Raw genomic sequence first — 26,884 nt, 5'->3', positions numbered from 1 at the left:
AGAGCCCCCTTGTGCAAGCCAATTTTAGGGAAAAGGAGTCCACATAAGATTTGAGAAGGTAGCGTTGAAAAACTCAGAGGTAAACCTTCAAGAGGAGAGTACCAAAATGAAGTGGCAAGTGCCAAACCGAAGAGGACAGAGATCCAAGAGTGCTTGCTGTCTTTGGAATTGGTTACTGGGAACTTAGTGAAAGCAGTTCCCACAGAGTAGGGTGCACAGAAGCGGACTCCAGTGAGCTGGGGAGTGAAAAGGAGATGAAGAAGAGAAAACAGGAAGTTTAACAGCAGAAAATACTTATTAAGTGCCTGCTCTAAGCCAGGGCTGTGCTAAGCTTTAGAGACACAATTGGGAGCAAGCTTGACAGTCTCTGCCTGTAAGAGCTTAGAGTCTAGTGGGAAATGAGACACTATAAAGAAACAATATAAAAATAGTGTGATGGGGCTTCCCTGGTGGCGCAGTGGTTGAGAATCTGCCTGCCAATGCAGGGGACACAGGTTCAAGCCCTGGTCTGGGAAGATCCCACATGCCGCGGAGCAACTAAGCCCGTGAGCCACAACTACTGAGCTTGCGCGTCTGGAGCCTGTGCTCCGCAACAAGAGAGGCCACGATAGTGAGAGGCCCGCGCACCGCGATGAAGAGTGGCCCCCGCTTGCCGCAACTAGAGAAAGCCCTCGCACAGAAACGAAGACCCAACACAGCCAAAAAAAAAAAAAATAGTGTGATGATGATTGATAAAGAAAACACAGGGTGATGTGGAAGCATATCAGAGAGGTACTGACATTGGATTCAGAGGGGTGATAGACATTTAAAATAGGGACTGCAAATCCTAGTCCCCTTCCTCTTCTTGGGCACTCGGCTAGATGACATTTCCAGCCTCTTCAACAGTTAGGGGTGGCCGTGTAACAGCTCTGGCCAGTGGAGTGTAAACAGAGGAAAGCCCACCGCTTCTGGGTCTGTTCAATAAGAGTTCCTCCATGCTTTTACCCCTTTCCGCTCTTTGGAGACCTTAGATGCCACAAGGTGAATATGGCAGAGCCTTCATCAGCCTGGCTCCTCAGATCACTGAATAGATGACCTACATTTTTAACCATAGTTAATAATCCTGTATTGCATATTTGGAAGTTGTTAAGAGAGTAGATCTTAAAATTCACCTCGCGAGAAAAAATTTTTTGTAACTATGTATGGTGACAGATGTTAACTAGACTTACTGTGATGATCATTTCACAATATACATAAATATAGAATCACTATGCTGTATACCTGAAACTAATATACTGCTATATGGCAATTATACCTCAATAGAAATGTATATTTGAAGTGGATCATTGAAATATCCTTTATGTTAATAAAAAAAAAAAGAGATAAGGTGTAGCCAGAATGATATAAACGTGGAAGACATTAGGCGTTGAACTGTGAAGGGAAATGAAAAGCCAAAGGCGGAAGAACATTTAAAGCATACAAATATTTGAAGAGTAGAGAAAGATGACCAATAAAAGAGACAGATAATTCTTGGTTATAGAAGTAGGAAGGAACCAGGAAACAGATGGCTTCAACCCAGTTTAACATCACTACCACTCACCAACCAGCCAATAATATTCATGACACTTGCCCTAGTTTCATTCCATTATTCCCAAATTTCTCCCACTTTGATCTAGTTCTCTACTGGTTCTTGACATTTGCCTCCATCTCTCATTTAGAATCTCCCTCTTGTTAGGAGTTAGAATTAGTACTCACCTTTCTAGCTCATTTTTGCTCTGGCTCCTGATTCCAATCTTGCCTTCAGGAGCTTTGGATTGAATTCTTTTACTATCTTGCTGAGTATTGAACTATCAAAGACAGTTCTCTATCTAGCCAATCTCAGAAAATGGCCATGACCCAGGCCAGCTAACACTAATGAAAACTAACATGAATTGGCTACTTACTAAAGCCAAGCACTGTATTAACTAATTTAGTTTATTTTAACAACAATTCTATACATACATATTTCTATTAGCCCCATCTTCAGATGAAGTAACTGAGGACACTCACAGGTAAGAGTAAGCCAAGATCCCAACCTGGCAGTCTGGCTCCAGAGTCTGCATTCTTAACCACTATGTTATGCTGCCCTTCATGTGCTGGCCAGTTCATCCAATTCCAAACAAAGGGCAGATTTTGAAAATTCCTAGCTTGAAAATCAAAGGAAAATGACATTTGAGAAGAAGTCAATGAATACTTAATATTCCCAAACGTTACAGAGAAGTAAATAAATGGTGGCTGAAAAAGAAGTCAGTCGATTATTAGCCATTTAGGGGTCAATGATAGCCTTCTCCACAGCAACCTACTCCATCAGAGGGATGATGGTAATAGAACTGGGACTGTCTGTGAAATGAGAATTTAAATAGTATGCGGAAGCACTAAATTCAGACTACTTTATCCAGAAGTTTGATGATGAAGGAGAGAGAGTCAAAGAGGGGCAAACTTGAGGGGCAAGCACATGCTAAATAACTTTTTTTACATAAGAATTGGATGGAAGGTCTTCCACCATCAGGGCAGAAGAAGCTACTGGAGAAGAGACAGTTGAAGTGAGATAGAGAACCACTGACAGACCCCAGGGGCAGGGGATGGAATTAAGAACACTGGTGGGTGCCCGCCTCCAGAGCCCCTCATGGAGGAGCTAACTGGGCAGGGAAGGCTGCAGACAGAGTTAGGAGGTGGAAGGGGAAATTGAGAGCTCACATGCCTGACTGAGGCCACCTGTTTTCTCCAGGAAGTGGGAAGCAAGACTTCCACAAAGAATAGGGTGGGTGAAGTGGAACTAGTAGCTTGCAATTAAGGTTATAAAAGGATTGTAACAGCTATCATGGGAAATGAGGTAGGGGACTGATGAGACACATAAGTAAAAGGATTGCTAAGCAGCAACAAGGGCCCGGCTGAGGATGAAACTCATAAACTTATAATGGAGGAAGTCAGCATAATTATGTGATTTCTCCAGCTGGGCTCAGGCTCCAGCAGGAGCAGAGAAAACAGCCAGTTGGGCTGCCCTGGATGAGGGTTTGGAAAAAACAGATAGCTGCAGAAGATAGAGTGGTAAGAAAATAGAGAGCCTCTGAGACTGTGAAATTATTTTAATGGTTTCAGGCTAAATAGAAAATATGTTAATCCAGCAGGAGAATGACAGACTCAGAGAACAGGGATGCCTTGAAAGACTGATGTCTTTAAGGAGATACAGGGACAGAAAGGAGGTGAGAGAAGGAACAGCGTTAATGTGTGACAATTTGGCTTTTAATTTTCCTGGGCTCCCTCTTCCCTTCCATTTTCTTACATTCCCATGCCAGTGAATTATTTAACATCCTAAACTTACTAGATTTCCACTGCATACTAGTTACTCTCCAACTAGTATTTTTGCTAGATAAATTGAGTTTCTCTCCTCGGTCACCTGAAATCTAAAGTTCATTCATTCAATAGCAGCTCAGGTGTGATGTGTGAATTAGGAAAACATAGCTCCTCAGGATAAAGGGAACACCCCTACCCGGGCACGCTGCTGTGCAGGTGAAGGGCAGCCTGGGTTTCCGCCCCTACACACTCCCCCATCCATGTGTCCTGGTGCAGGGCACACCTTCCCCAGCCATATTTTCCGGTCCCAGATGAGCCCAAAGAAAAAAATTTTAAATATATTTGGCATTGTATGTCCCTGGATTGGAAGTAAAATCTTGACTTTATGAATAGATATATTAAAATATTAAAAATGTGGAAAACATTTTTAACGATAAAAAATAAAGGTGAATATAGATGAAGAAGAGCACAGCTAAGAGGTCTCTTAAGTACATGTCTTTAAAGAAAAGAAACCCCATGTTAAACGAAGTGACTAAATTCCCTCTCTGATGGTGATTGACAACCCCATCATACAAAAAAGCTTAAATGCAATGGTTCTATGCTGGATTTAGAACGTTGGACATGTAAAGTGAAATTCACTTGACAAGGTCAAATATTTTAAATAAATTTAACAAATCCAGGAATAGAGAGCAGAACCAGGGGATGATAGGGCTGTCACTCGAACTTCTAAAAGATGTCTTCCTTTGTCCTCAGCTTCTATGTTCAAATCCATGATTAGCAAGACAGCTCAGACTCTATAAACAGAACATGATGCTGTAATGGGCCAGAAGCATGACTCTGTAGAAGACAGGGACCAAGTACCTTTCCTCTGAGCTTTATAAAAAGCTCCTTGAAGCCTTAGTATTTTTAGCTACACTATCTATATCACCTACCTGCTCTCCTTTTGTTTCTTTTTTTTAAATCATCTTAATCTACAGATAGAATGGACAGGTCTCAAAGTAGTAAATGAGAATGATTTCTGGAATCTGAGGAGCAGCAATTGCCATCTGTTATGTAGCATAATTTAATTTAGCTGAAGACATTGCCTCCTTTCCATGAGGAATGCTGTCTTTCCCAAAATGCAGGATAGTGCAGGATTAAGCCTTTAGGTATTTATATTTGGGTTTCAGGTTTTTAAAAAAAATTATAACCATGAATGCACTTTAATCCTAATAATCAGAGTGTATGCATCTGGCAAAAGAGTTCATGAAGCATAAACTAATTTTATTTTTGCAATAAAAATACCTATTGATGCCCTAGAACAGGGGTCCCAGTACCAGTCCGAGGCCTGTTAGGAACTGGGCTGCACAGCAAGAGGTGAGCGGTGGGCGAGCGAGTGAAGCATCATCTGCTGCCCCCCATTGCTGGCATTACCTCCTGAACCACGCCCCCTCCCTCCACCCCAACCCCATCCGTGGAAAAATTGTCTTCCAGGAAACCGGTCCCTGGTGCCAAAATGGTTGGGGACCGCTGCCCTAGAAGACAGGTCCTAAAAGAAATAAGAACCAGTGTCACAAACTTTTTATCTTTGGGATTGAAGTCGAAACTGAAAAAATAGAATTTACTTACTAATTATTTCTCCTGATAAGGACATTAGCACTTATATCAATAACTGATTTACAGAGAAGACTCAGTCATCTATAAGTGAATAATTATCTATGGAATTTAAATGACTATTTTTCCCTTCTACCAACAAAAATGCTTCTGGGCTACAAACTCTTGCTGTCAATTTTAACTACAATGATATAAATTGATTACAAATTTGCTAAAGAAAGACAGAATTCAGAATAAATGTCCATAATACACTGCAAAACCAAATATAGTTTTTAATATTATATACGACCAACCCCTTCAGCATCAGTTATTGCATTGATGAACCCATACATACCTTATGGTTAACCAACAGAAGTATGGAATTTATATAATTTTTTCCCCTGTAAACATACTGCTACTAAACTACCCATCGTTACTCAGAGCCACATTTTCTCTGTGAAGGAAAAAAGGTGATATTTACAAGTCTTAATCACCAATCAAGTAATACAGTAAGTAAATATTTGGGGCTTGTGCTATGCAACAGGGCCAAGAATAACAGTGAAATATGGAAGGAGAATACAGTCTCTTATTCTGTCTTATTACACTCGACCATTACAGCCTCAACTGTCTTACCAATACAAAAGGCAATATTTGAAGCTCAATGCTCCTTATATCAAGAAGGTTGAAATTAAAAACATACACACACAGGGAACTATATTCAATATCCTGTAGTAAACCATAATTGAAAATTTTTTAATTAAAAAAATAAAAAATAAGTTTGTAATAAAGGGTCTAAATTGTAAAATTAATGGAAAATAACAAGGATACAAAATGTGCTGATATTCCAGATGTGGATCAGATGGTAATCATGGCCCCTGGTCAGAGGCTAAATGGAAACGTGTGAGTAAAGCTGCATCATTTAGCGTAATGGCTCGTTAGGAACTCTAAGAAGAGAAATGCACCACAGGATCATGGAAGTTTCCAGAAACAAAATAAAATCATCACTCAGGACCCACTGATCAGGTCTCTTGTGTTACTCAGGAAGTCTGATCACCCTCTGGATGATCTCACCATCTCTCTTTGTACCATCAACCTCATTACCATAAAACTCTTCTATCCAAATTCTCTGCTTAAAGATGGTTAGCTGCGTGTGTGTAGCCATGTTGCAAATTTAAAAACTAATATTTAAAACTTGTATAAATATTGTAAATATCCTAGGTTAACAGAAACTCAGATTGAAAGATAGGAATGAAAAGGTTCAGATGCTTCTTTTCTTGACTCAATCATGGAGCATTAGGTAAGTTATTTTTTAAAACTCATATTCTCAACTACAATATGCAAACAATATGCACAGTCTGAAGATTAAGCAACTGTTACAATCAGCCATCTTCTTGGGTTACACGTGTTGACCTTTTTTTTTGTAATTTTCCATTGATATAAAAGAGTAACATTAAGTCTACCTTCCTTGAATCTACTAAAATTCATGACAGTACTAGATTTATAAGGCAATTTCATATATCTAGTTTGTTTTATACTTTTTGAGTACTGCGAGATACTGATATCTCCATTTTACAGATGAGTAAACCAAGGTTCTGAAAGACTGAATGTTAAATACTATCATTGATAAAGCACAATGGGAAATTCAATTATTCTAAGATGTAAGTATATCTATAACTATAATGACTGAACATGATAATATAAGGTATCTTGAAGTATCTGTAATTGAATCAATAATATTTAAATGTGCAAATATTTTACAGAATTCAGATAATTTACTTAATTTCCCTCCCAATCTTAATCAGCAATAAATAGATATTGACTATCTTTCCATCATATACCCTAACATGGCCAAGGTTCAAACTCTTTTGTTTTGGTGTATATCTACAGATATCTCCTAACCTTTGCCAGTCATTTTGTAAATGTGTGCCATTACTTCAAGGGTGATTAAATCAGAGTCTAGATAGAATAGCCCCAATTCATCACCAAGATGAGAAAAGGGGCTAAAAGCATGAGTGAGTCAATAATGCCTTTTTTTTTAAAATGAAAATGAGCACATTAAAAAGGGGGGACTTTCCATAAACCATTTTTTAAAGCATATAGAAGCTGTTATTATTTGAAGAAGATTCCATGGATGGTGATTGTTCTACTAAAATCTCTTGACTTGGCACTATTATCAGTAATTATTTTGAGCATTTGAACAAATTCAGAGATTTTGGGGGGTTGGCTCTTGGTTCTGTTGGATTGTTGTGTTTGGTTTGGTTTTTGATGAGCGCTCTGGCTTACCCAGAGTATTTCTACTTACTAGTACTATGTGGCAATAGGAAGGCAGAGATTCAAACTATGTTCCACATTTTAAAAAACAAAAGCAAAACAAACCACAAAGAAAACCCCTTTCCTTCTACCCCTTCAGTCAACAACTTAGACTATATGCCTTATCCCATATCATTACCCTTAAGGAGACTCTACTCCGAGGTATACGGTTACCATCTTCCCTCAAATCCCTTATGTTAGGTGGATACTAAGTCACATCTATCTTTTTCCATCACTTTAAATCCTATTTGGGAGTAAACAAGATTCAAACACATATGTATACATATGTACAAAGATAATATAGCTGCAGTTTCAGATGCTGAGCCAAGGAAGGGCCCACTAGATAAAATGCTATAACTAAGTTTCCTGGATCACAATGTTTCTTATAGAATGTTTTCTATCCCTGTCCTCCTTCAATGTAGATCACAACCATATTAAATAGAAAAAAAAAAAAAAAACCCACAGGTACAGGAACTCAAGACTTCTCTTCAGTCTGTCTAACACTTAACTTGACCGGGCTGATAGGACATTGCTAGGCAGGCTCACCATACTCACCAATATCCACTTATCAAAGGAAGGTGATGGAATAAGAATATGTGAACACCCAAGGTTCTGCTGAACATGACTGGCAATTTAAATCTTAGATTGTTTATCTGCATAGCAGCTTGTTGCTATGGACTACTGGTTGAAGGACATTCACCAGAAATGATTTTTTTAATTTTTGTGAAAAAATAATTTATATCCTATATACATAAAATACATGTGTGTAAAATATATAGCATATAAATTCAATTAGGATAAACTAATCCATTGGGTTGGTATGTATATAAATTATGTATACATATGTAATATATTATAAATTATGTATTTGTTATACATTTATTTTGTATATACATATATGAATATATATCTAATTTAAGATAGATTAATCCACTGCATTATTTCCAGGGCATCTTACGACTACAATTATTTCTACTTCTATATCATCCTGCTCTAACTGGAATTTTAGGAAAGTTTAGTTAATACACAGTATATAGCATCTTATTTCTAAATATTTAATTTTCCAGGTACAGATTTTTTACAATAATCCACTATAAATCTACGCTTTTTCAGTATTAAGCTTATATCTTTGACATAAATATCTTGTAAAAGATCACCTTGCAAAATTGGATTGGGACTGCTTACAAGAATTACATGTAGATGACAAAGAGAACAAGCCCAAGAAAGAAAGAATATGGTTTTACGTCCTGTCGTTTAAAACTGCAATCAGCTCTTTTCCGTTAAGGGGCGACCAAACTTTCCAAGTTTTCTCTGCTAAACTTGGTCGTCGAATTTTGCCACCACTTTCACTGTCAGTTTAAATCATCTTTGGAGAAAGAATTGAGAAAATAGAAATGTTTCTTGGCTTGGCAAGCAGCAGCAGGACGGAAGTAAGAGAAGGTAATGAACTCCCTGCTGTTGATTTCTTCCTACATTCTTTTTTTGTTCTGAAGCTTGTAGTAGAAACAATGCTAGTGAGATCCTCTTCTGATGATCAGAAAAATGCTCTGAAATGATTTGTTCATCTGGCTCCTGACTACTGTTGTTAAAAACACATTTTATAGATCACTTTACAATTCCCTACCTAGGAAACTACAGAGGACTTCTTTGTTCACATGGAGGAGGAGAACAATCATTGTTTCTTTTTGTTTCAGTGGATAATATTCATTTTTTCCTCAGTGGTAGAAATAATTTTTTTACTTATTCCAAAAGATTTCATATTAGATTTTATTTAATGATTCTTTTTTTTTTTTTTTTTAAATTTATTTATTTATTTATTTTTGGGTGTGTTGGGTCTTCGTTTCTGTGCGAGGGCTTTCTCCAGTTCTGGCGAGCGGGGGCCACTCTTCATCGCGGTGCGCGGGCCTCTCACTGTCGCGGCCTCTCTTGTTGCGGAGCACAGGCTCCAGACGCGCAGGCTCAGTAGTCGTGGCTCACGGGCCTAGCCGCTCTGCGGCATGTGGGATCTTCCCAGACCAGGGCTCGAACCCGTGTCCCCTGCATTGGCAGTCAGATTCTTAACCACTGCGCCACCAGGGAAGCCCTATTTAATGATTCTTAATACTGATATAGTTGGTCTATCATCCATGGTGAATGAAAAAATAGCATGATAATGGTGAATTCTTTTTGAAGATATATTAGTATTGTCTATTTGTTTTCTTGATAAAAAGTAAGCAGTGAAGCCATCCAAAGAGAGGAAACAAAGTATAAGAAACCAATAACAAGTTTAAGGTAGCTGGAACAGGAGAAATGAGAATCCATTTCAAACAAGTTAGGAGGATGGAGATTCTGTGACATAAGTACCAATATACCAACAATTATACTTGAAAAGTAAAAATCCTTCTAATACACACACACAGAATTTTATAGTAATATTTGCCAAAATAAAAGAATTTCTGATGAGCATCTCTTTTGGAATTGGTTCATTCATGTCTTATTCCTGCTCTAAAGAAAATAAAGTAAAATAAATAAATCATCTGTTTCACATTGTCTGCCCTCCACCTCCTTCTGAGTGCCCCAGATACTGAGTTTCCATTTCTCCCAATTACTGTACTCAGGATTGTGTGGGACATTCAAAATATGCAAATCTGAGTTTTCATGAACAGAGGAAAAGTGTGGATTTTACAAGCATGCTGGGGGATGGATGCGTGTTCAGTGCAAGAGAAGTGGATGAACTCACCATTGACAAAAAGCAATAGGAAGGAAATTAAATATAAGGCAGGTTGATAGAGAGGACAAATTACTACAAAAATAGATCTTCAAGAAAAATAGTACATTACAAACCCAGGTTATGATAAGTAAACAAAGATAACTCAAAGTTAGGTTGAGGAAGAGACAACTATATTCATGTCCAGAAAGGAATGTGCTGGAATTGTGGCATCTGTGCCCGTGGTAGAGTGGCAGACTGAAGATGAGATAGAGGAACATGCCATCCCATTTCTGCCCCTTCATCTTCATCTTTGCTAGTTTTATTTCCCTCAGCTACTGACTAAAAGACTAATAATAATCCCAGGAAATTCCAAGGCTAACATTTGGGAATTCAGGTGTCCTTTTACTGACAAATTTGCTGATAAATTTGTTGTAAGCCTGGAGTAAAAATTTTGCTCAAGGACATTTTATTTACTGGAGTTTATTTCAGTTACTATACCTAAGACCTTGTATGAGATATCCATCCTGCACAAGGAGAAATAGAAGCCCAATATGCCCTATAAAACATACTACAAAATTATTAGTACTAGTAGATTTTCAAATCTTTCTGGGACAATCTGTTAACTTCTTAAGCAAAATGTTGCTTTGGGCCTATTTTTGAATCATTAAAGTCTATCAACTTGCTTTTATTATTAGTTCTCATTTTCGTGGCAGTTTTATCTGAAAGAAAATGAAACAATTCCAATGAATATTTGAGCATCCAAACTGTGGATTTTAGAAAAACTTTCTCATGCTCTACAATTTTCCATTTAAAAAAGGTAGCTAGGAATCACTGTTTTCTCCATCTCCTATCTCTCCTCCTTCATAAGAATTTTTGGTTTTGTTTTATTTTCTATTTCTCTTTGAAAGTTCTTCAAGAATGCAGTGACCTCTTAAACAGTGTTCCCACTCTCCAAGTGGTATCCAAGCCATCCAGTAGAATGCAGAAGAAAATATAAACATATCTTGTAATCTAGAAAATAAATTAAACCTTACTAATAATTATTATTGGTCTCCCCCAAACACACTTTATCCTCTTAACATTGGTCACATATAACCTAGGGTAAAAGATGCAACTTGGAAGGAAAAAGGGAATTTCACACTTTGGGGAGGGTTGACAGAGGCACCCTGAACTCCTTCCTTTGACAACACTATAGTTCAGTGTGCCAGCTTTTTGAAGAATAGCAATCATCTTAATAGTAGAATCTTTACTATACTATGTGTATTAGTATTAATGCCACAACAAACCACCACAAGCTTAGGTGCTCAAACAACATAAATTTATTATCTTGCAGTTCTTTAGGTCAGAAGTCCTACATGAATCTCATGGGGCTAAAGTCAAGATATCAGCAGACTGAGTTCCTTTCTGGAGGTGCTAGAGGACAATATGTTTCCTTGCTCATTTGGGTTTGCTGGCAAATTTCAATTCCTCATGGTTGTATGACTGTCGTCTCCATTTTCTTGCTAATTGGCAGCTGAGGGCCATTCCCAGCTTCTAGAAGCCACCCCATTCCTTGTCTCGTGACACTTTTCCTCTATCTTCAAAACCAGCAACAATAAGGCAAGTCCCTCTCATGTTTTGAATCTCTTAACCCTTATCTCTCATTGCATCTCTCTGACCTATTCTTCTGCCTTTCTTTCCACTTTTAAGAACTCATATGATTAGATAGGTCCCACCTGGATATTCCAGGATAATTGCCCCATTTTAAGGCCTTTAATCTTAAAGTTATATGTCAAAAGTTTTGCCATATAAGATAACATATCAAGAATTCTGGAGATTATGGTCTGGGCATCTTTGAGGGACCATTATTCCACCTACCACAACTTGAAATTATTTTGTGTCACAAAGAGGTTCACCTGCATCCTTGCACCATAATAAATAAACAAATAAACATTGAAAATAAAAATTTACTTAGTTGTTTATCTACAAAATAAAAGGTTTGGCCCATTATTTTAAAATATTAAAATGTTCCATCTTCAAATTGCAAAAACAACTACTGATTGACATTAGGAAAGATTGAAATTTACTAGGTGAATTTCAATAAAAGCATTGGTATATTTGATAAATGAGGTTTAAGTGCTAGTAAATGATTTAGTAGTGCACCAACCAGGCATTTCCGCCATTTGCATTGAGTAAGCACTGAGAGTGAACTTAAAACGAGTTGTCAATATGAAGTGAATCGTTAAAATTTATGTCCACACAAATCTGCACACAAATGTTTAAAGCAGCTTTACTTATAATTGCCAAAACTCAGAAACAACCAAGATGTCCTAAAGTAGATGGATAAATAAACTAAGGTACACCCAGAAAATGGAATACTATTCAGTGAACTTTTAATCCATGAAAAGACATGAAGGAAACTTAAATGCATATTACTAAGTGAAAGAAGCCAATCTGAAAAGACTATATTCTGTTTGATTCCAACTATACAGCATTCTGAAAAAGGCAAACTATGGAAACAATAAAAAGATCAATGGTTGCCAGGGGTTGGGGGTAGGGAGAAGGATGAATAGGTGGAGTATATAGGATTTTTAGGGCAGTGGAAATACTCTGTATGATACCATAATAATGGATACATGTCACTTTACATTTGTCCAAACCCATAGAATGTAAAACACCAAGAGTGAACCCTAATGTAAACTATGGGCTCCGTTGATTATGATGTGTGAGTGTAGGTTCATCAGTTGTAATAAATGTACCACTCTTGTGGGGGATGTTGATACTGGGGGAGACTATGTATGCATGTGGGCAGGGGATATATGGGAAATCTCTGTACCTTCCTATCCATTTTGCTGTGAACCTAAAACTGCTCTAAAAAAATAGTCTTAAAAAAACAAAAAAATGTTTAAAAATGAAGTGAACCAGATTTTAGAATCATCTTATGAAATATAAAATGAAGGTTTGAAAAATAATTGTACCCTGTTAGATTTCTTTCACCAAAAAAAAAAAAAAGGAAGAAAAATCAAATGAGTGGAAAAAGGGAGTTTTAAAATAAAATCTATTTTAAAATAATGTTTATTTCAACTTCATCTCATCTCTTAAAAGGGATGTTTTTGTTTTTAAATGGATATTATTAATTTAGCAGTAATTCACATAACAAATATATTGTTATAAGTAAATCCTTTATAAATAAATATAAATATACGTGTATACTTATAGTTCATGCCCTAAATTTTTACTTATAGTTGTGAGTCACCAAACTGAAAATTATTATACTAATAAGTTCATACTAAATACATTTGGTTGCTAAATTGCAAGTTAAAACTACCTAAAAAAAAATCCTTATCAATCTATCATCACTTTTGCAAGAGTTTTATAACAGGTAAATCAGATCCTGATTTGTCATCATTTCAATTTGCCACTCAAAATGTCATAAAAGAGTAGTTACTAAGGAGCCCAGAATCTTTCCATTTTGGAAATATTCAACAAACATTTTTTTTAAATGCCACTTTTTCTAATAGGCAACTGAATTTTAAACATTGAACTTTAAAAGTCACTGGAACATTTGAGATCTCATTTATACTTCTTCAGACTGTAGGGAATTTTACTTGCTGGTTATCTGAACACATATTCCCTCATTTCTTGCTGTGAAAACATCCAAATAAAATTTTCTAAATGCTTTAGCAACAGCTAGAAAACCTCTGGTTTTCTTGGTTTCTCTATGGTTGTTGCATAATGGATTTTTTTGGGACTAGAAAAACTAGTCACAAGCAAAGATGTACATATTGTTAGGCAATGGTTAGTAAATTACTAATAAGGCTCATAAATTTATTTTTCTTTGGTAGAATGGATTTTTCCCCCTCAAGTCATGCTATTTATTTGTGTTTGTGTGTTTGTGTTGTGTATGTAGTCAACACATAGAGCATGTTCCTTCTAAAAATAGAAGTTAAATCCATCCCACTTACCAAACTATTCCCTGAGCCCCAGAGCCAATAGGCTTTAGATTCTGGTAGCGCTTGAGAACTGTGAAGGTTGAGTCTCCCACTTCCACACTGTAGAACTGGTTGTCAACTTTGCTTTTGCTCATGTTGTAATGTTTGGCAATATATGACACATCCACTTGTTTATCGAATCCCTGTGAAAAAGAACAACAAAAACTTGAGACAAGAGAAAAACCAGAATGACAATGAGATACAGAAAAGCCTGTTCTTTCAATGATTACTAATACTTTGCATCTGTAATCATTATATAAACCTGCATTTAACACAGAAAAAAATATATATATTTGTCCATGTAAGATAACCTGGAGTAAAATATCTTAGAAAAAATGCAAAGAAAAATTCGTTTTCAATATTAAAACTATTTATGATAAAATATTCTTAGATTTGCATCATCTTTTCTGAAATGTTTCATTAAAACCATTTATTTATGCAGCAAACACCTACTGAACATATACTGGCCCCATAGACTATGTTAGGTACTTCAGAGGTGATCCCTGATCATCTGTTATAACAGCCATATAAGGAAGAATGAAAGAATGTATCTACATCCTTTTCTCAGAAAGAACTGAGATATAAAATAATGCATAGTTTTAATTAGGCAAATTTGAATTAAATAGTGTTGACTTCATTTGCTCTCAATAATACCAAAAATGCTACTGCATTAAACATTGAAAAATTTTAGTCACTAACACTGTTCTAAAATGCCACATGACAGCTTTTTTATTTATTGCCAGCTTAGATTTAACGTATCTCAATTGCTATATCTTTTATCAATAAGAGAAGTTCTATTAATTATATTTAACAATTGAAGAAATTGCTATTTTAAATCATGATTTATGAATATATATATAAGTATCCATTATCCATGATTATTATTTACACATAAATGATCTTACATTGCTTTTTATGACATTAAATAGTTTGGATTCTGTAGTGAGAAGGAACCTTACAGAATACTATCTAGCCTTTTCCTTGTGGCACACACTGGCGGATGTTTACCCAATAGTCATTCGTCTCTTTCTTGCTGATTTTGTTCAGGTTTTGAGCACTCACATGCTCTGTGGGTTCCTTCTCAGTTCCAGCACTTGAAAATTGAATAGTCTAAACCAGTGGTTCTCTTTAGAGGTGACACTAACCCTTAGCAGGCATTTGGGAGACCTGTGGGCATGTTTTGGTGTGCCACAATAGTAGAAGATGTGGCTTATTGACCAATGCTGGTTGTCCTGCAATGAGTGGGACATTCCCACACAATGAATAATTACATACTTACCTCTTTTGAGTATGTCAAAGCTTTAATTAATAAAAAACAAAGCAAAACTGGCTTTAATATTCTGAGCCCAGAATCTAAACTAAAGGTCTTTGTATGGTTTTAATATATACTGACCTCCAAAAATCTAATTCTCACATAATCTGAAAGAAGATTTAAACCTCCTTAAGCTCTGGACCTGTTTGGTAATAAAGTCATTTCTTTAGACATTTTTGGCATTTCATTTCTAATTAAAAAAATTGAAATGGGAGTACAAACTGATTTGCCCTGTATGCTCTTGGATGAGAGACAGGCAGCATTAGTAATGAGGAGAATACAATGGGGACTTTGTGGACAAGGGTGGCAAAACCTACGAATCTAGTACAAGAACCTTAAGACCCCAGATGGGCGTGGGAGCAGAACAGTCGTGACAGGCACCAGCCTATGACTGGGAGACATACGCTAGCAACAATCCAGTACAAATGCACACAGACCTCAAAGAACAGAGTGGACTATAAATTAGGAATCTAGGTTGTTTGGATGGAGACTGAAAATTCAGGTAATTCACAAATACAATCATGAGAGGTCTGAAATCCAGGAGGCAGTCTATGAAGTACAGAACAGGAAATTAAACAACACTATTAAGAATCAGGGCATTGTGAGCCCATTCATGGAGACTAAACAGGGTTTAGAATTTAGACAATGGCTGTGGACAATAGCAGAAACAAGAACATTATAACGATCCTTTATTTCAACTATAGTATCAGGAACTGTTCTCTACACCATAGTCCATTTCTACGTTAGATTTTTTGATGTATCAGTAAACTAACCCTACTAAAGTCATTTTTTTCCCTTGGCAAGGAAAGGTAAAAAAGCAACTGGAGCTAGACTAACAGATGAATTTCATCTGTCAAGGTTAATTTGGTACAAAGTGCCCAACTTGCCATTTTTCATGTTCTGACCCTTCACATCCTGTACTACTCTAGTTTCTGACCACCCACAAAATTCTTAGCACACATTAGTCTCATCAAACCTAAGTAATCTATTTCCCTTTCCCCACATATTCTCTTCACCTCTGAAACGTCGCTATTCCAACTGCATTGCATGTATGTAGTAATCATATGTAATGACCTTTATGTTCTAGACTTCTGGCACTGGAGATACAAAAAAAGATAAGTTCCCCATCTAGATGAAGGCAGTAAAATAAGCAAGTAGTTAAAATATGGAAAATATATTTTATAGAAGAATAAAGAAAAGATGCTAGGAGCAAACAGGGAGTAGCAACTAATTGCCTGCATTCATTCATTATCATTAATTCATCCAACTACTATGTATAAAACAACCATGAATGCCAAGTCATGGTATAAAATTGGTAATGTTGGAAAGAGACTTGATTTGTGTTTTCTCTGGCAAACTATATGCCCAGTCCTCCCCTCTAACTGGTCCTCAGATGTGAGTGCACATTTGGACTAGCTGGGGAGCTTGATAAAATACAAATCACTGACATAACACCTTGGAGATTTGGATTCAGGTCATCAGCATAGGTCCTGAGGATCTGGAGATTACTAGGCAGTCCAGGCGATTCTGATTTGAGGATCTGATGATCTGACTTTGAGAAAGGCAGCATTAGAAAATCATTCTCACAGTGTGCTCCCTGGACCATCAGTATCAGCATCACCTGTAGACTTGTTAGAAATGAGACTGCTCGCTCCCACCCCACACCTATTAAATCAGGAACTCTGGGGCCCAACACTCTGTTTTAATAAGGCTTCTAAGTATTCTGATGCATATTGAGAATCACACACTGGAGTGGAAGGACCACCTGAAGCCTGTGAAACAGATCATACAGCTCTGCCTGAGATATTTGGAAAGTAAAACACTTATTATGCAGCAGAAATAATATTTCTGCTTCTGCATCAGGGAACACACACTTGGTGTCTTTACGTATTGCCAAATTCCATTGTTCATGGCAAACACAAACTGGAAACCAGAGTCCTAGTTAGGACAAGGATTACCCTACATCTCAGATTCAAGTATTTGAAAGACACCCGCTGCTCCAGACTCAAGAACTAACGAAGTCTTGGTACTCAGGACAGGTCACCAGCTGGCCAAGTGCTATAATGGAGGATATCATTTCATCACAGCAATTGTTCACACACCTGAGAAGTACCCTGTAATTTTTCCCAGTGCATATCTGGAGCAGGAATTTTCATGTAATGGGGAAGTTATATACAGACTTCGTGGTAGTTTGGTAAAATGGTTAAAACAATCATAGAGCTTAGACTCAGAGCAAAATTTTAGCTACAAAAGTATTCCCAGTCAAAAAGAAATAAATAAATGCTATTCAAATGAAATACCTAATGCCCTGACACATTTTCTAAAATAAAAACTACTCAGTGATTTTTTCATCCATTTGAAAGCATATAATTTCTCACAATAAGATTAAAACTCATCATTGTAAAATCTGTGAATTTACACACACACACACACACAGAATTTCCTTCCTCAATTTCCATGCAGTCTTATCATGACTATAAAGTCCAAATATAAACTTTTCTCTAAAAATGAGCCTATGAAAATATGCCATTAAGCACACTATGGAAAAATATTATCAATGCTGAAGAGATTTTTCACCAGTTATATGTTTTAGTATATTCCTATTCAGATCACAGAACTGATGATTTGAACCCAAGACAGGAAGAATCAGAAATTCGTATTGGGAAGGCATGACTGGCCAATAGTTTAAGGCAGGGGTTCTGAAGTTTTAATACGGATCAGAACTACCTGAGGAGCTTGTAAAACATAGATTGTTGAGTCCCTGAAAAGTTTCTGATTCAGTGGGACTAAGATAAGGCCAAGAGTCTGTATTTCTAACAAGTTCCACACTTCGAGAACCACTATTTTAGAGAATAGGAGACGTAAGAGATGTCACCATTCAAAAAAGGCTAGTTGGAGAGGCAAAAACTGGAGGAAATGCAGGTCAAACCAAGTAAACAAAGGATGTGGAAGTTAAAAATAATGCCATGATGACTTTCCTTGGTATCAGCATCTCTATAAGCAGGCCCAGATGTCATTTTCCCTGGGATGTGTTTTCCTATCTCACAATTACAAAAGAGTGTCCAGTCAATTTTCTCTCAATTATCTCATGAAAATAAACATTCCATCATCTATTTATATTAAATTTATACTAAAACATTTGGGAGGAATGTATGAAACTCACAGGTATTCATAAATGCTCGTCAAAATGAAACGTGTTTTTCCAGAGAAAAAATTAAGATGATTAAATTAATTATAAATCAGAAATGTTATATTAAAAATGAAAAACATCACAGTGGTGACTTTTGGAGATCAATACTGCTCAAAATAACTACAGGTTTAGAATAGTCTATTCTATCATTGATTCAAATTAATTTTAAAAGTAACTCATTCCCCTACTGAATATTAATCTTATATTTAAATGACTCAATGATTTATTTTATATTGACATAATAAATTTTTCTTTGAAAAAATTCAAAGCAAACTCATTTCCTCCCTGCCCCCCATCTGCCAAAAAAATTTTAAGCTAAATTCAAAGAAGACTTTATTGCTGCTGGCAGTTTGATAGGCAGAGAGGAAATTTGAATATAATCTGTTCTGTGAAAAGACAGCATATTACACAGACCTATAAGAAAGGGCTTGTGTCATGATTCCTATCATCAGTTCAGGTGCTAGCCCATAGCTATGGAGTTTGAAAAGAAAAATGTCCCACATTACTGATCTTATCCTGCAGGTGTCCAAAGTTTTGATTGCATTTTTCTCGGACTTAATAACCTGTATTTCACTCCCTCCCCATTTTCATTTGTGCATGACTGGCCTGTGTTACTGCTAGTCAGTTCCTGAGCAGGAAACATTAAGGTTTGAGAATTTTTAGATGTTAAGTTTCCTTAGTTTCTCTTCAATAAAACTTTCAGTTTCAGCTGAAAAGAGCACCAAGCCTGGATTAGTTCTGCACTTAACACCTATGAAACCAAGTCATTTTATTCCTTCATTCATTTATTATTTATATTCTGTGTGGTTTCAAAAAGGATTTGTACAGCTCACCATAAAAGATATAGAAACAATAAAACCATTAAATCCAGTTTTAAGAATAAATGTCAAATAAAGCAGGCTGAGAGATGACGGTTTTACCAGAAGACTTAAGTTTTGAACATCTACTGCCTTGAGCACAAAAGTTAGTGTCATGCTTCCAGCAAGCCAAAGGAAAAACATGACAACAACAAGACCACAGTGAGTGGCAAGTTTTGATTCATTAATTTCATAAAGTATACCATACAGTAGTTCATAGGAAAGGTAAAATTTCTCTAGCACTCAACCCCAGGAAAAAATATTCAGTAGTTCTTTATATAATAACCCTGGAATCAAACAACAGGCAGTAGATACAGTATTTTTTCATCAAAGACATAGATATATGTTTCATATGACTTATATGATATCAACTCTCAATAAGACAAGGGGAGAAAGAAAGGTGAACCAGCATTAGTCACTTACCTAGTAAAGGTGAACTTTGTATTCTGTTAAATACTATATTTAACACTAACAGCAGATGAGGAAAGTGGCATACAGAGCTGTTAATTGGCTCAAAGTCTTGGAACTATTGATTAATGGTACCAATTAATATGAATTAAAGTTTGTCCAACTCTAAAACATGTGTTCTTCTTTTACTAAACCATTCACTAGTTCAGCTAAAATAACTTAGAACAGTGATGTGGTTTTCTTATGATAAGGTGAGCTGTAGGAATATAGCTTGAGAGAGATGAGTGAATAACACATCCTTCTCTTTCATTTATCAATTGTCTCAGCCTGGAGTTTGAACATAACACTAAACAATTCAGGGTTGAAGTAGACAATCTTGTGTTGGTGATGGAAAGCTGGATTTTCAGAGCTGCCTAGAATTTGTTAAAGGTTTATTGAGCACCTACTATATGCCAGGCACTATTGAAGATGTTATGGATGTAACACTGATCTAGATCAACAGGATAGCCAAGATGAATTCGCTACAAAATGCATCTCCAGAAAATGAACTGATCAATCTGTTGGATATTATTTTAGTATTGTCGTTTGGATACTTAAAAGTATCTGCCAAAAGTGGTGATTCTGCTTTTGACACAAGTGATATTGAGCTCTTCAGTCTTACAGTTATGGCCAGCATGTTGAGTTGCTCTTGCCCCTCCAAGATTATTATATAAAGTCAGCAGAAACAATGCCTGCTACGCTGTTTGTTATGGCAGAAAGGCATGTGTTCAATCCATTTAAAATCCGAATCAAATTATCTACATATTAGTTTTAAAGAGGGATATCTGAGAAAATCCTTAATGACATAAAGGATTAGATTTTGTTTTGTCCTGAGTATATTTTCCCCATTCAATTTCTTGAAGTGTTACTCTTCAAGGAGGATTACAGTGTGGAATCTACATCACTTTTATGTTAGTTGGCCCAGAGATGGTTACTCTGTGGAATCAATGGCCTATTATAAATCAGTAATGCAGTAAAAACTCTAAGGCTTAAGTTATGTTTAATCACAATTTTCAATTATGTGAAAAAGCACATAACAGTAATCAAGAGTAGAGCAGGCAGGCATGGCTTCTGCCTGCCTGTTCTTTATATATAAAGGAAGACAGCTAGTACTGTTTGAATACCTACTAAGCACCAAGCTAGTATTAGGACCAGATGCTGTGCTAGGTGTCTAATAAATCATTTCATGTAAGACTTAGTATTATCATTTTGCACTTGAGAAATCCTAGAGTGAGGATTTCAACAAAGGGTAAAAATTCAGCTTTTATCTAAGAATCCTTACTGTGAGGCCTTGGGCAAGCTTTTTACAATCTTAGCCCTAGTGTCCTTATTTATGGAATGAGGGCAGTACATGCATATCTTGGAGAAATTGCGAGTTCTGTTCCAAATCACCACAATAAAGTAAGTCACATGAATTTTTTGGTTTCCCAGTGCATATGAAAGTTAGGCTTACACTATACTGTAGTCTGTTAAGTCTAAAAAAAAATACATACCTTAACTTTAAAATATTTTATTGCTGAAAAATGCTAACCATAATGAGCCTCGAGCAAGTCATAATCTTTTAGCTGGTGGAAGCTCTTGCCTCAATGTTCATGCTGCTGACTGATAGGGTGGTGGTTGCTGAAGGTTGGTGAGGCTGTGAAAATTTCTCAAGATAAGATAACAGTAAAGTTTGCCACATCGATTGACTTCCCTTTACAAATGATTTTTCTGTAGCATGCAAAGCAGTTTGATGCATTTTACCCACAGTAAAACTTCTTTCAAAGTTGGAGTCAGTCCTCTCAAACCTTGCTGCTGCCTTATCAACTAAGTTTATGTTATATTCTAAATCCTTTGTTGCCATTTCAACAATCTTCACAGCATAATCACCAGGAGTAGTTTCCTTCTCAAGAAACTACTTTCTTTGTTCATCCATAAGAAGCAGCTCCTTATCTGTTAAAGTTTTATCATGAGAGTGCAGCAATTCAATCACATCTTCAAGCTCCACTTCTAATTCTAGTTCTCTTGTTATTTCCACCATATCTGCAGTTACTTCCTCAACTGAGGTCTTGAACCCTTCAAAGTTATCCATGAAGGTTAAAATCAACTTCTTCCAAACTCCTGTTAAATTGATATTTTGACCTCTTCCCTTGAATCACAAATTTTCTTAATGGCATCTAGAATGGTGAATCCTTTCCAGAAGGTTTTCAATCTACTTTGTTCAGATCCATCAGAGGAATCACTGTCTACGGCAGCTATGTCCTTACAAAATGTCTTAAACAATAAGACTTGAAACTGGATATTATTCCTTGATCCATGGACTGCAGAATGGATGTTGTGTTAGCAGGCATGAAAACAACATTAATTTCATCTCCATCAGAGCTCTTGGGTGACCAGGTGCATTGTCAATGAGCAGTAATATTTCAAAAGGAATCTTTTTTATGAACAGTAGGTCTCAACAGTGAGATTAAATTATTCAGTAAACCATATTGTAAACAGATGTGCTGTCATCTAGGTCTTGTTCCATTTCAGAGCACAAGTAGAGTAGATTTAGCATCATTCTTAAGGGCCCTAGAACTTTTGCAGTGGCAAATGAGCATTGGCTTCAACTTAAAGTTACCAGGTATATTAACCCCTAACAAGAGAGTCAGCCTGTCCTTTGAAGCTTTGAAGTCAGGCATTGACTTCTCCTCTATAGCTATGAAAGTCCTAAATGGCATCCTCTTCTAATAGACGGCTGTTTCATCTATGTTGACAATCTGTTGTTCAGTATCACCACCTTCATTAATTATCTTAGCTAGATCTTCTGGATAACTTGCTGCAGCTTCTACGTCATCACTTGCTGGTTCACCTTGCACTTTTATGTTAAGAAGATAGCTTCTTTTCGTAAACCTCATGAACCAACCTCTGCTAGCTTCAAACTTTTCTCCTGTAGCTTCCTCATTTCTCTCAGGCTTCATAGAATTGAAGGGAGTTAGGGCCTTTCTCTGGATTAGGTTTTGGCTTAAGGGAATGTTGTAACTTGTTTGATCTTCTATCTAGACCACTAAAACTTTCTCCATATCAGCAATAAGGATGTTTCGCTTTCTTATCATTTGTGTGTTCACTGGAGTAGTGATTTTAATTTCCTTCAAGAACTTTTCCTTTGTATTCAAAACTTGGCTAACTATTTGGCACAAGAGGCCTAGCTTTTGGCCTACAGCAGCTTTCAATGTCTTCCTCACTAAGCTTAACCATTTCTAGCTTTCAATTTAAAGTGAGAGACATACAACACTTCCTTTCACTTGAATACTTAGAGGGTATTGTAAGATTATTAATTGGCCTAATTTCAATATTTTTATGTCTCAGGGAATAGGGAGGCACAAGGAGAGGGAGAGAGACAGGGGAACAGCCAGTCGGTGGAGCAGTCAGAATACAAAACATTTATCAATTAAGGTCCTCATTTTAAATGGGCCCAGTTCATTGTGCCCCCAAAAATAATTACAATGGTAATATCAAATATCACCAATCACAGAATATAATAATAATTTAAAAGTTTGAAATATTGTGAGAATTACCAAAATGTGACACAGAGACACAAAGTGAGCAAATGCTGTTAGAAAAATGGCACTAATACAGTTGCTCAATGCAGGGTGGCCACAAAACTTCAATTTGCAAAAAAAAAAAAGTACCTGTGAAGTACTATAAAGTGAAGCACAATGCAACAAGGTATGCCTGTAATCTACTTCTTTTGATTAGTGGGAAAGTTAAATGTGATAATCTATGTAAAGCTCTTAGCATGGTATAAGCTTACAGGAAACTCTCAACAAAGCTGTTTGTTGTTGGGCTTCCCTGGTGGTACAGTGGTTAAGAATCCGCCCAGCAATGCAGGGGACATGGGTTCAAGCCCTGATCCGGGAAGATCCCACATGCCGTGGAGCAACCAAGCCCGTGTGCCACAACTACGGAGCCTGCACTCTAGAGCCCATGAGCCACAACTACTGAAGCCTGCGTGCCTAGAGCCCGTGATCCCCAACAAGAGAAGCCACAGCAATGAGAAGCCCATGCACCACAACAAAGAGTAGCTCCCGCTCACCGCAACTAGAGAAAGCCCGCGCACAACAATGAACACCCAATGCAGCCAAAAATAAATAAATAAAATAAATTTATTAAAAAACAAATTTGCTTGTTGTTATTATTATTACTATTACTACTACTACAGTTATCATTATTATTGAGAAGTTAGATAACATTTAAAGACATAGCTAATTAATAGTTTTAGAATGTTTTTAACCAAAAGTTGGCCTGGGCCATAGTGCCATCCCAAGACACTATGATACTGATATAAAATCAATGTATAACCAACAGGGTTCAGAATGGTCAGGTAATAAAATACTTTTCTGTGTTTTCATTTGTGGTGAAGACAGTTGCTCTGTGGGTACCCACATGCTCTACTACATTTCCCAGCTCCCTTGCAGTTCTGTTGGGGCCAAGTCGCTGTATCTGGCCAGTGGACTACAGGAAAGATTGGCAGATATCATCTAAATGCAGAGGCATGTAAGAGGTGTGCCTCTACAATCCACCTCTTTCCACACTGTGATGCCTTAACTGGACATCACAAGATGGCAGTTCCTGAGTCACAAGATGACAGAAGACAAAATTCCTAAGTCACCAGATAGAGAAGAGTCCTTACCAACCTGTTCTAGACTTTGTATAACAGGAAATAAACTTTTGTTCTAATAAGTTACTGAGATTTGAGGTCTATCCACTATTGCAGTATGTTTTTCATTCATTAAGTATTTTTTTTGGCCTTACAATGTGCCAAGCAATGTTCTAAGCACTGAGAACATAAAGCTCCTGTCCTCATGGAGCTTAATATTAAATTGTCCCTTACAGGATCAAAGTTAGAATGCCGGCTTCATTATCACAATGATCTAACTACTAAGCTAATCACCTTGAATTCTATGTACATTTTTGATCTGCCTATCTGCAATTTGTCTATAATAAAGAAAAAAGGAATATAAAATAGGCAATAATAAGAGGTATTATATAATCAAGATGGGACAAAATTTCCAGGTTAATAAATAATAGTTAATTTTTAAAAAATACTTTCTCAGGGTAGGAGCAAAAGTTTGTTTCATCATAAGGAGAATAAAAATTCATTTAAGAATCAAAATGTTTAAAGTGAGTTATCTGGATTTCACTGACTTATCTCTAAAATAAGTCTTTGTTTTTTTAGAAGGGAAAATTGAAGTTTAGCAAATGCTGCATTTAAGAATATGGAACATCAGACCTTCAAGATGGTGGCGGAGTAAGACGTGGATATCACCTTCCTCCCTATGAATACATCAAAAATACATCTACATGTGGAACAACTCCTACAGAACACCTACTGAACGCTGGCAGACGATGTCAGACTTCCCAAAAGGCAAGAAAATCTCCATGTACCTGGGTAGAGCAAACGAAAAAAGAAAAAACAGAGACAAAAGAATAGGGATGGGACCCGTACCTCTGGGTGGGAGCTGTGAAGGAGGAAAAGTTTCCATACATTAGGAAGCCCCTTCACTGGCAGAGACGGTGGGTGTGTGTGGGGGAAGTTTCAGAGCCATGGAGGAGAGCACAGCAACAGGGGTGCAGAAGGCAAAGCAGAGAGATTCCCGCACAGAGGATTGGTGGCGACCAGCACTCACCAGCCTGAGATGCTTGTCTGCTCACCCACCGGGGCAGGTGGGGGCCTGAGAGCTGAGGCTTGGACTTTGGAGGTCAGACCTCAGGGAGAGGACTGGGGTTGTCTGTATGAAGACAGACTGAAGGGGGCTAGTGCACCTCAGCTAGCCAGGAAAGAGTCCAGGAAAAAGTCTGGACCTGCCAGAGAGGCAAGAGACCTTTGTCTTGGGGTGTGCGAGGAGAGGGGATTCCTTCCCAGTGTGCCCACAGAAAGCAGAGCACTGCCTAAGCAAGCTCCAGAGACAGGCGCGAGCTGCAGCTATCAGTTCAGATCCCAGAGACGGGCATGAACTGCTAATGCTGTGGCCGCTGCCATCAAGAATCCTGTGTGCAAGAGCAGGTCACTATCCACACCACCCCGGGAGCGTGTGCAGCACAACACTGCCAGGGTCCCAAGATCCAGGGACAACTTCCCTGGGAGAACACACAGCGCACCTCAGGCCGTTGCAATGTCATGCCGGCCTCTGCTGCCACAGCTCACCCCACATTCCAATTATGACTATCATACTCCTCCCTCCCCCTAGCCTCAGTGAGCAAGAGAGCCCTAATCAGCCAATGCTTTAACCCCCTCCTGTATGGGCAGAGAACAGATGCCTGAGGGAGACCTACTTGCAGAGGTGGGGCCAAAACCAAAGCGGAACCCCAGGAGCTGTGCGAACAAAGAAGAGAAAGGGATATTTCTCCCAGCAGCCTCAGGAGCAGCAGATTAAATCCCCACAGTCAACTTGATAAACCCTGAATCTGAAGAATACCTGAATAAACAATGAATGTTCCCAAAATTGAGGCAGTGGACTTTGGGAGCAACTGTAGACTTGGGGATTGCCTTCTGCATCTAATTTTTTTCTGGTTTCATTTTTATCTTAGTATACTATTTAGTGTTTATTATCATTGGTGGATTTGCTTATAGGTTTTGTTGCACTCTTCCTTTTTTTTAAATATATATATTTTTTCCTTTTCCTCTTTTTGTGAGTGTTTATGTGTATGCTTCTTTGTGTGATTTTGTCTGTACAGGTTTGCTTTTACCATTTGTACTAGGGTTCTGTCTGTTTTTTTGTTTTTGTTTTTCTGTTTTTCTCTCTTCCTTTTCTTCTGAGCTGTGTGGCTGGCAGGGTCTTGGTGCTCCAACCAGGGGTCAGGCCTGAGCCTTCATGGTGGGAAGGCCAAGTCCAGGACATTGGACCACAAGAAACTTCCCGGCCCCACGTAATATCAACCGGCAAGAGCTCTCCCAGAGATCTTTGTCTCAACACTAAGACCCAGCTCCATCCAATGGCCAGCAAGCTCCAGTGTTGGACACCCCATGTCAAATAACTAGTAAGACAGGAACACAGCCCCACCCATTAGCAAAGAGCCTGCCTAAAGTCATACTAAGTTCACAGACACTGCAAAACACGCCACCAGATGCAGCCCTGCCCACCAGAAGGACAAGATACACGTCACCCACCAGAACACAGGCACCAGTCCCCTCCACCAGGAAGCCTACATAACACACTGAACCAACATCACCCACTGGGGGCAGACACCAAATACAATGGGAAT

At 37.6% G+C, this 26,884-nt stretch overlaps 1 protein-coding gene across 5 annotated transcripts in view; it reads right to left on the bottom strand.

Annotated features, from left to right (window-relative positions):
- The window catches only part of MAPK10 (mitogen-activated protein kinase 10), a 332,407-nt gene that overhangs the window by 121,971 nt on the left and 183,552 nt on the right, over positions 1-26,884 (bottom strand). For all 5 annotated transcript variants that reach the window (XM_036853897.1, XM_036853895.1, XM_036853896.1 and 2 more), the window contains one exon: positions 13,828-13,997. In XM_036853897.1, the coding sequence (XP_036709792.1) occupies positions 13,828-13,949 (122 nt within the window). In that variant the 5' untranslated portion in view covers positions 13,950-13,997. The remainder of the gene's footprint in view (positions 1-13,827; positions 13,998-26,884) is intronic.

Source organism: Balaenoptera musculus, chromosome 5 (assembly GCF_009873245.2).
Source record: "Balaenoptera musculus isolate JJ_BM4_2016_0621 chromosome 5, mBalMus1.pri.v3, whole genome shotgun sequence".
Lineage (NCBI taxonomy): Eukaryota > Metazoa > Chordata > Mammalia > Artiodactyla > Balaenopteridae > Balaenoptera > Balaenoptera musculus.
The sequence above is the reverse complement of the archived record's forward strand: the minus strand, read 5'-3'. Positions and strand labels throughout refer to the sequence as shown.